The sequence below is a fragment of the Taeniopygia guttata genome, chromosome 1 (genome assembly GCF_048771995.1).
Source record: "Taeniopygia guttata chromosome 1, bTaeGut7.mat, whole genome shotgun sequence".
Classification (NCBI taxonomy): Eukaryota; Metazoa; Chordata; class Aves; order Passeriformes; family Estrildidae; genus Taeniopygia; species Taeniopygia guttata.
The window spans coordinates 15,073,627-15,084,160 of record NC_133024.1 but is presented as its reverse complement, the minus strand read 5'-3'; the positions used below and the strand labels follow the sequence as shown (position 1 = coordinate 15,084,160).

The following is a 10,534-nucleotide window of genomic DNA, read 5'->3' as shown; positions in this document are numbered from 1 at the left end:
TTCTTAACACAGCAGGAAGGATTTTATATTTCTGCTGTGGCCTTGTCTGTATTGAGGAAAAATTGCTGCTGGTTCAGCTGAACAAGGGTTGGCATTCATTTCTAGCCCAGGGTTAACTAAGTCCCTACAATCTGACTGAAGTGAATAAAATGAAACATCAGTATGGTTTAAACTGTTGGTAGAAGTGTATTTGCAAGATGGACCAATGCACAATGTGGGCAGGAAGTGCTGAAGTTTTTACGGTGCTGTGTAGCTCCTGGAGATGCAAAACACTAGAAAGGCTGAAAAGAAGGTGACACTCCCAGCAAACCATTCCTCATGGTAGAATTACAAGCCTTATGAACCCTGAAAAACTTTTTCCTAGAGAGGAGACCACTTCCTCTTTATCTTTTCCTGTACTGCTTGTCTGCATGTGATTTGCATCTCTCCCATGCCATGCTTGTTGTGAGAATAATTCATAATATAAGCATGAGTACTCTTCAGTGTACTTTGATTACATTTGGATAATGATAAGCTTGGCTTAGTTCAAAAGCTGAGGGATGGGGAGGTGGGAATTTCTAGGGGCACTGTCATGCAAAGCCTTTTTCTGACTCTACCCACACTTCCAAATGAAGTCCATATACTCAATTTCTCTGACCTTTCCCTATCTAGACATCAAAACACACTGGCCCAACTGCTGTTCTCCCAGTGTGCCTACTGTTGCTATTAATCTCTCTTTCTTACACAGCTCTTCATTTCTTTTCCTTACCTTTGGCCTCAGCTCTTTATTCAAAGTGATAATTTGCTGGCTTTCTGCCAGAGGGAGAAGCTATGATCAATAACAGGAGGAGACAGAGGTCAGTGGAATAGTGATGAGCAGTGCCATCTGCTTCTCTGGAAACACCGTAACCCAAAAATATCAATAACTAGGATGATATTTCAGCTTTTAGATAAGGCATCAGTGAGATTGAGGCAGCCAGCAGTGAGAGCACGGGTCTTTTTTCTGCTCACTAATTCCTTGTTTCAGCCAATCTTCTGTCATGCACAGATGTGGACAGAAAGAGCTTTATCCAGCTTGCACTGGAATATAGAATATGTACCTGAGCACAGCCATTTCTGAGGCTAATGACACCTTGTTCAGGTTCAGTGCATGGCAGCTCTCCTGGGCTGCGCTCTGTTCTGGGTCAGAGACCATCTCCAGTTTTTCCTCGGAGATTTTGGGGTAGAAGAGCCACAAAGAAAACCTTCCCCGGGGCTGGTAGAGAGCAGAGACTCAGCAGCACTGCCTGGATATCACAGAAGGGTATGCTGCACTGGAACACCTGGTGCTAGACAACTACTAGTGTCTAGTACTTTTGGCATTGACTGGCACAATATAGAATTATTCAATTGAAGGAAAAGACAGTTTTATCCATGTATTAGCTTTTATTACTCCAGACCTCAAGGTGATTAATGTCTTCTAGGAACTTCAATTTACTTTGCCTTCAAAAGCCTTACATTTTGTGTGCAAAATAACTCTCATCCCACCATACTTTAGGGAAATTTTTATCATCCGTTTCTGTACCTCCTGGGGATGCACATTCCTCTTTATTTTCTAAGAATTAGAGACAGGAGGGAAAAAAAAATTATGCATCGAGATGCTTGTACTTCCAGCCTAAACTCTGATCCTCAAATGCATTATTAGTATCACTGTTGTAAACATTAAACATTCAGTGATTAGCTGAGCCAGATGTATTTTGATAGGAGTGAGGCTGAGCTTTAAGCCATTAAGTTTATCTAAGCTACGTTTTCAAGCTTTTCTAATTCGCAGTTGTCTAAAATGAACTTTCTTTTATTAATAAAAAAGTGAAAATTTTTATTTGCCCACATTTGGAAAGAGCATGATAATGTGAGATTTCTTACAAAACAGGCATTAGAAATGAGTTTTATATCATTAGGAGTTTAGACAACTATATTGTTCAAAAGTGACTATAAATTAGAGTTTTAAATTTCTATTTATGATCTGTGCTGCACATTGGGAATAGTTGCATAAACCCCTTTTTGAAGTCAGGTCAAATTTGATACCAGAGACAGAGACCAGCAGCCGCTGAGTGGGGATGATCTAAGAACCATCGGACAAAGCAGAAAAAAAACCTCCAACTCACAGAATACCATCGTGGAAATAGGAAAAGGATGAACAACAAAGGAAACCCCAAACATGAATACCGAGAAGGCAAACCCCAGCCCTCACTCACAGGCTGTGAAGGCAGAGGAAGCCGGCAGGTGGACTCCGAAAGCCCTCATAGGAGCTGAGCCTCTTCCTGTGGCGGCCACACACCAGCACAGCCCGTGGAGGAACCTCTTCTTCTTTTTCTTTTTCTTCTTCTCCTCTCCTGTGTCCTTCTGTCCCCAGGACTGTCCAGCTGGCAAGATGAAGTGGAGGAGCATCGCCATCCTTGCCACCCTGCAGGCACAGCTCCCAGCCACAGGTAAAGGCAGCCTTTGGGTTTGCGAGGAGCTCTCGTAAAGCTCTTTTGAGGACAGGGTGCAACGTTTCTGTGGTGGCTTCTCCACCATTTTGGCAGCAGGAGGGTGTCTGTGTGAGCGCCTCAGCCATGTCTGTCCCCCTGTGAAGGAGGAGCGGGACCTGCTGTGTTGAACCAGCCTGGGATAAAGAGCCCCACTGGAAGGATGGGATGAGGGGCCCTTCTCCTGCTGGAGCGATGCCACAGCTGAACAGTAACTAAACAAAGCCCTCAGCCCTCACCTGGGCCGCTTTCCCTGCGATTGCAGAGGGGAGATTTGAGGCAGTGATGGAAATGTAGTCACTTGAAGTAAGCTGCATGGGAGAGGCTTCTCATGGAGTGGGCTGTGGGTTTGTGGCCCGCAGCAGTGCTGGCAAGCGGGAAATGGGACACAGGTGGTGACAAAAGGGCAGGGCCCTTCCCCTCACATCCCTGCCTTCGTGCTCCTCTCCACCAGGCCCAGCACCAAATGAAGCCATTTCTTCCTTTGTGTTATTTATTTGTGTGGTGCACAGGCCGGCCCCACCTGGGCACCGAGCGGAGCAGCTTTGGTAAGCACACATCTTCCAAAGTCACATTCAGTTTGAGAAGGAGGAATTTACTATTTAGGAGCATAGTAGATGAAAAAGGCAACAAAATTTACATCTGGAAAAGGCCTCAGGTGAAGCCTGAATGTGCCTTAGGCCACATCTGAGCTTGAGTTAGAGCCAAATCCTCCGGAAGACTTCCACCCTCCGTGTACACCCTGGCTGTACTTAAATCCAGCAGCCTCAAGAGCTTGGGTGGCTGCCACAGACATTTTTATTAGAAAGTTTTCTGGGGATGAGAGGAGGATTTTGCTGCTGCTTTCCAATGCTGTGGAACCAGTCCTGGTGATTTGTGAGGTTTTTCTTTCAGGAGAGTTTTGAGCGAGGTTTTATGCTCTGTGGCAGGTCATGGTTTGTGTTTGTCCTCCCTTCAACCCTTGTGGCCTCTGTCCTTTTCTGATGCCCAGATATGATCCTATATTTAAATATACTTCTCATATTTTGTGCCTTACTCTGTATCCACAGATGCATGTTATGCTACAAAAGTATGGAAGTTATTTTAGGCCAAAATCCATCTACAAAATTATATTTTTACATTTCCTCCCTTTTAACCTAGCACACCATGTCTGTAGTTCAGGCTTCTATTTGTGCATTTTCAGCAGTCAACTTTGAAAAATATGTAATGCAGCTTGCAGAGGTCTCTGGTGCAAAGCTCTTGGGGTATTCACACTCACAAAGAATAAATGATTCGAGTTTTGAACTGGATACTGCTGTCACTGATTTGGAGGTGGCTGCCTGTGGATTCATGGGAAGTATTTTTGATTGGATACCTGTAATAGTTTGAAGTATAGCAGCATTTAGGCAAAGAGTGTAGGTAAAATAGAAGAAGTATCAATCAAAACTTGTGGAATTGTTGCCACATTGCGGATACAGAATAGAGAAAAATGAAAATGTAAGATCTGTCATGAATTTAGTTCAATGATGAGACCAAACAATTGGGTTTTTCAGCTCAGAGCTGTAAGCAGAAAGATTTTTCTGCTGCCTGAAGAGTTTTCAAGCTTTCTCAGAGTTCACTTCTAGAAGGACTTCTGGGGAAATGAACTTTTAATTTTTTCATGAGACAAGCTCAGACAGATTCAGTACAGATTCAGTAAGCTTCATACCTCCTCACAGTGAGTTAATTCCACTTCACTATAAAGTGTTAGTGCTTATTCTTTAAAAGGGCAGCTGAAAGATGCCACCAAGATTAGCACTGAGGAACTTGCAAAGCTTTTCTTTTTGATCTTTGAGTTCTGAAGTAAATATATCAGGCGTGAGGAAAAAAGTGTTTTAAATATATTCTAGAGATGGGCCATGAATTCTGACGGAATCTTTGAGTTTATTGACACCAGACAACAAATTTCAGAGTTCTCAAATTTGGCCTTTGAGCAATTACAGAGGGAAGGCATCTCACATTTTCAAATACACATTTATATATATATATATATATATATATATACACAGAAGTGTACATCTGGAAATCTAGCTGAGGTCCTCCTATAACCCCTCTGTTAAAAAGTCCATGAAAAGTAATAATTTTAATTATGAGCAGATTACTTTGTTAATCGTGTTGTTCATTGAGACAAGAATATTGGAAGACTGGTACCTGAATATCACAACTAAAATGGCAAAAACCTTCATACAGTTGACACGGCTTTTGTTCTGAAGTATGACAGGCTTTGATAGCAATAAAATAGTCCTGTGAGCAATACTGTAGAGCTGCCCCCCTATTTTTTTTTTAAGACTGATGAGATGATGCTTTGATTTATACAAACACATGCCACACGCATGTATGTAAATGCATGTGCAAGAATTTAAGAACACCCCTCCCCTTTTCTACATGTCTTTACAGAATCACTTTTCTCAGAATTGTCTGCTAAATGGAACTGGACAGTGCCCTGTTTTTAGCTAACTCTGTGGAAACAACAGCAGTGCTGGTCTTTACCAGATGTTACTTGCACAACTCATTTCCACACTGTTGTTCTGCTCTGCATATCTCTTATCTCCCTCACATTGGGCTGCCATGATGCCATCAGCCTTTTTTTAGTCAGTTCAGGGACAGGTAATAGGTCTGGGCATTAATTGTTTTCTTCCCTCTCATCGGATGATTTATCTGCTCTGAAAACGACAAGATTTGTAAACCAGGAGTTGTTTACAAGCTTGTCTGAGGAATCCAAACCAGTAAATTCAGATTTTTTTGATACCATCCCCGTGTCCTTATACGCTGTCTTAAGTTCTCCAAGCTGCGTTCTTGTAACACCTAGGGGGAAAAAAATTTAAAGGCTTAATTTTACATGTTTTATTTCTTTTATTTCTCCTGCCAGTTCACAATGATTCATTAATAATTCATGGAAAAAACCCTATGAACTGGCAGAATGGAACAAAATGTAGGCAATGTAGCCTTTCTTTGTAAAGGGACATTTGTTGAGCCCTTGCAGTGCTATGTTCAATTCTGTAATGCTTGTTACAGAGTAAGTGCTTTCTAGCTCAACCCTTCCAAGCAGAATTCCTAATCAGTGAAGTAACAAATTAATGATCACATTCCTTTCATTTTTTTATGTGCACTAGATCGGACGTATATACAAAATACAGAAGGCTATCTGCAAAATATATTTCTGTTTTTCCTCTGTGTGTCCTTCCTAAGTAAGACCATGTGGATAAAAAGCCGAAATGGAGTTAAAAAAGGAGGTACACTAGCAGCTTAAGGGGACAAGAATTTGATGTGTAAATGAATGTTTATGCAAGGAATGTTTTTGACAACCATTTTCTGTTGTGCACACAGACTTTGAATGGTGACTAGCATGAGAATTAAATTTTTAGGGTTTTTTTCCTTGCATATTTCCATTAGGGAATGTGGATTATTTCCTAACTCTTTCCAAATTCTAACCAAACTCTCTTTCAAAAAGAAAGAAAAAAGATTTTTTTTTTTTGCACAACTGCAGGCAACCATCGACTCCTCCTCCCCTTTTCCAACTAATCATCTATTTGAGTATCTTTATTGAGTGTACGTAGAAATGTAAGATGCATCAACTATTCTGGCAAGAAAATAGAGGATATTTTTAGATGGCATTAATGGAAGATGCAACTTCTTAAAAATATTTAAAATGTGTATTCTGCTAAAGGTATCTACTTTCTCCGTGTGCATGTTAAACTCGTAAGCATATTGTTGAATTTTCACTCTTCTGCAGACTTTGGTCAACAGATAAATTTAAGTTTCACTGCTGATTTTTTTTTTTTTTTAGTGTTAAGAGAACAATTTATGCTATTCTAGAGTCTGTGAGAAGATGAAATTTTGCCGATTTTTCTGATTTGTGATGTTATCTAAGGTAATATTTTGAGACTGGGACTTAATATTTTTTTCTTAATTAACTTAAGCTCTGGTCCTTTAAGTGTATAGTATTTTTAGCTTTTAATGTCCAAAGCAGTTTTTTTCAGGAAAGCAATGAAAAAATTTATCTCTACTCTTTCCTTTGATTTATAACTTCAAACATAAAATGTGCGGGGAAATGAAAATCTTGGTTTGCAGTTCTTTGATCATTCACCCAAACACACAAGCCTTGGAAAATAGCAAAATGCTTGTGTTCAGCCCCAAACAGTGTGTACATTCATCTTTGTGGAAGTTAGACTTTTTTCAGTCCTTTGCCAATATAATTATAAAAAATAGAAGTAGAAACCAACTAGTTTCTCAGCCTCAGAGATCACAAGCACTGGTGAGTGCAAGTTCTGCTCAAGTGATAGAAGCCTCAATTTTTGAGCCAGGTAGATTGGAAATATTTTAACTCCTACAAGCTCCCTAGGAATAAGCTATCAACCTTTGGAAGACCATTGTGTATTTTCTTCTCAATCCTTTGTTACGTATCTGTTAAGCCTTACAAGAACAGCAACTCTGGAGCTTTCCATCTTTCTGTGCTTTAGGTATGTGACAGTATGTTAAACATGTGCTTGTGGAGCCTGATGAAATGCTTCTCCTGTCTGGCCTGTTTCTTTTGTGAGATGTATCTTTAGTGAAAACTTCACCTTTATCATGATTCTTTCTGAGTAGCAAACCATTCTTTTCAGTTTGTTGTATTTTTTAAGTGAAGGAGAAGCCATAATCATATCACAACTCTCTGAAAACTCAGATAATGTGGAGGTGAAGTATATACCAAATTAGAATTCAATGGAAGATGACAGGGGAAAAAGATTGGAAAATTTGAACAAATGATAGAATAAACAGCATCAGAACACACTGAATAAGTCTAGAGGGTGCCCAGTTGTCAATACCTGTGGGCTATTTTGTTTTGTATGGTTTTCTTAGGAAATCTCCCAGTATATGATTTACCTACAATTCAACCTGTTGTCTTAGGTGAAAATCTTAACTTTCACCGCAAATAAACTTTTCTAGTTTCCTGGTAACGTTTTCTAGCTTGTAAGTTAACCTTGAAATGCAAGCCTGCATGGCTTCATAAAAAATAAAAGAGAAAACTAGCTATATAACTTGTCACTTATAATTTTTTTTGAGGCAATTGCTATTTTGGGGGCCGATAGCATGCCGCAATGCTCATGGTTGCAAATACTAAAAATAGTTTCCTTGTCAAAAAGAAAAGCACATAAAACATTTTGACCCAGAGAACACTTGGAGAAGCTTTCCTAAGACCCCTCTAAGTTTGTATAATAAAAATGAATTAATAGATTTTATTATTTGCATCAGAGAAATGGTCTGTAGCACTTTTTCTGTGGGATAAGATGAAATACCCAGGAAATTAATGAGGGAATACTAATTTGGGTGGTGTTTTACTTCAAGTAATTGTACCCTGGCCATTGAATAAAGACTAATCTAACTAAAAGCCCCTTTTCCTAGTTGTTCATCCAAATTTTGTAATGAGTTTCTTCCAGACAAGAGCATGGGTGTTTTGCATTCATTTCACTTAGGGTGTTGCTGTCGTCTGCGTGACAGCCAAATGTGAAATAAACAGAGCCAAATATTTATAAAACCGCTTCCCAGATATTTAATGCATCAGCGTGTGTTGTAAATTCATTCCAATTCCCCATGGTGTGCATCTCCTTACAAAGCAAACTGAGGCTTGGGAGAAGGAAAATAGAAAATTCTCCAGGTGGTGACCACTGGATGGAATGGAGCAAATCGAAGTTTTGTGTGAGCATTGTGGATTGTGAAGCAGGGCTCAAACTAATGAGGTACTTTATTTTCAAAACAATAATTTTTAATTAGTTCATGTAGAAATTCAGCTCAAGCAGAAATTGAGCATCCAGTATTTTACTTCTAAGCAGATCAGTCTGAAGCAGGAGTTTGGTATAGTCTGACAATGTCACTTTTTAAATACTCTCAGCAAACTCAACTTCCCAATGGTGGAAATTATGCATTCCTAGGTATCAAAAGTTCGTTTTGTCACTTAGAAATACCTGAAAATTTTAAATTACTCCCTTAAAAAAAAAAAAAAAAACAAAAAACTGGATTCCCGAGCTGGGATCTTGCAGCTCACAATTAATACAGCAGAATTAATTTTAAACCTTTGCAAAGAAAATTTGTAGTGTGTATCGTATTATATTGAGTTGTAAAATAAAATTGCTACAACATCTGCTCATTTCTTTAGTTGCATATCAGCAAGCTTCAGTCAGAGGATCCCACATCAAGCCTTTGGGAGCAGAAATTATTTCTGTTTTTATCCACTATGTGTTGCTGCCATTTATGTAGTTTCCCATCCAGTCATGTGAAGCCAACTCCAGGAAAGAATTACCAGAATTTGGAGTCCTCTCCCTCTCTTTCTCTCTCTCATGGACCCTTTTCTCTCCATGATGCAGATTTGCACAAAGTCATCACTTTGGGCTCTTTAATGTAAGTAAAATAATTTCAGCAACACTTTTTGCAAGCGTGCGGGTGCATTTCTGGAGATGGCAAAAATAGAATAAGTCTTATGAGTTTGATTAATAATCATCCTCTAAAGGAAGGAAGATGGGATACAGACAGAGATTAATAATATATTGTTGGTATCTTGTAAAAAAACCTCTACCTAAAGATAGTTTCTAAGAAGCAAAAAAATAATTCTTGTGAATTACTACAAGAATAGCTGCTCCATTCCTAAAATGTCATCCATGTAGCAAATTAGTATCTTTGGATAATTTTTGGAAGAATGCTGTCTAAATTCTACGTATTTCTTTCTAACAACTTACTGCAAATGTTCAGGATTAATTTGTTGTTTTATGTTATTTTACAATTCGTTGCCTAGAGGTAAAATACCTGAGTTAGTGTCTAGAGCGGAACTCATTCTGAAAGTCTAAGTCCTTATAGGCTAGAAACTCTTAAGGCAATTTGTAATAAAAATATTTTCAAGAAAAGTATATGGAGGCAGCACTGTATGAAGTAATGTAAGTGTACATTTTTCTGTTTGATATTTTTTGTTATGACTTTTAATTTTCATATTTCTCAGGAAATGAAAAAACTTCTTGCTATTAATGTTGGTTCAGCACTTAATAGTCTGTTGGAATTTGAAGAGATGCAAATGCAACACAACCAAAGAACCCATGTGATAATGAACTGGAGGCTTACTCTAGGGAAGGATTTTACATCCATTTTTTCCCTCTGCTTATTTATCAGTCACATCTTCATTACTACGGGGCTCCTGGTTCTTTCAGTCACTTTCAGGACATGTAAATTCTCTGCCTACATTTTTCTGAGGAGTTTCTCTGATGAGTGATGTGTAACAACAAAATATTTGCAGGTGGTAATTTCAAAGAGAATTAGTGAAAGCAAATGAGAAAACCTTTCAGAGAAAGGGAGGGGAATCACTATACACCATCACTTGTTGCCTAATTTTTAACTTCTTGAAACTATTGATCTTTAAATGTAAAACTGAGCATAATGTGTTATGAGCATAACTATAGCCAGCAAGCCAGAGAAGATAAACAAGGTTAACCCATCTGGATTTCAATCAGACGGTCAAGCACCTTTCCAGTTACTTTTAGAAATATATGCCAGAAAGGTTTTCTAGAATTTACCCTCTTAGAATACGCATTTAAAAAGGAAAGGAAAAAATATCTCTAAAATCTCTTGGATAAAATTTGTTTTAATTTTGCTTTCAGTAGGACCCATTCTCATTTTTATTGGAGCAGGGAGGTGGTGGAAGCTTTGCCTACCCACACCCCATGTTCTAGATGAGCAGGGTGGTGCAGGGAGTGCTGATTCCCTGGCACAGAGCTGCATCCTGCTCCATCTGGGTCAGGCACAGATGGGTGGCTGTTCACTGCAAATGAGCTGTAATATGCCCTTATTTGAAAGCCCAAACCATCCCAAATTTTGGCAGATGGCCTCTGTTTTCTGCATCAGGCTCAGTACAGTTTGCTGACAATATGTATTTCTTTTCTCCAGAAAATTATTCCTCATTTTATTGGAAATAGCACAATATTGTCCATTGTTTGTGGGGTGTTTTTTTGGGTTTTTTTGTGGTTTTTTTGGTTGTTTTTTTTTTAATACAGCAAGTTTGTAAGGGA

The 10,534-nt window shown here is 38.9% G+C and overlaps 1 protein-coding gene across 2 annotated transcripts in view; it reads left to right on the top strand.

Annotated features, from left to right (window-relative positions):
- The first annotated feature begins 2,082 nt into the window (after window positions 1-2,082).
- Window positions 2,083-10,534, top strand: part of CD247 (CD247 molecule) — a 47,701-nt gene continuing 39,249 nt past the window's right edge. The window contains exon 1 of one of the 2 annotated variants that reach the window (XM_030263629.4): window positions 2,083-2,447. In XM_030263629.4, the coding sequence (XP_030119489.4) occupies window positions 2,177-2,447 (271 nt within the window). In that variant the 5' untranslated portion in view covers window positions 2,083-2,176. The remainder of the gene's footprint in view (window positions 2,448-10,534) is intronic. The other variant, XM_012570020.5, reaches the window with a different exon arrangement.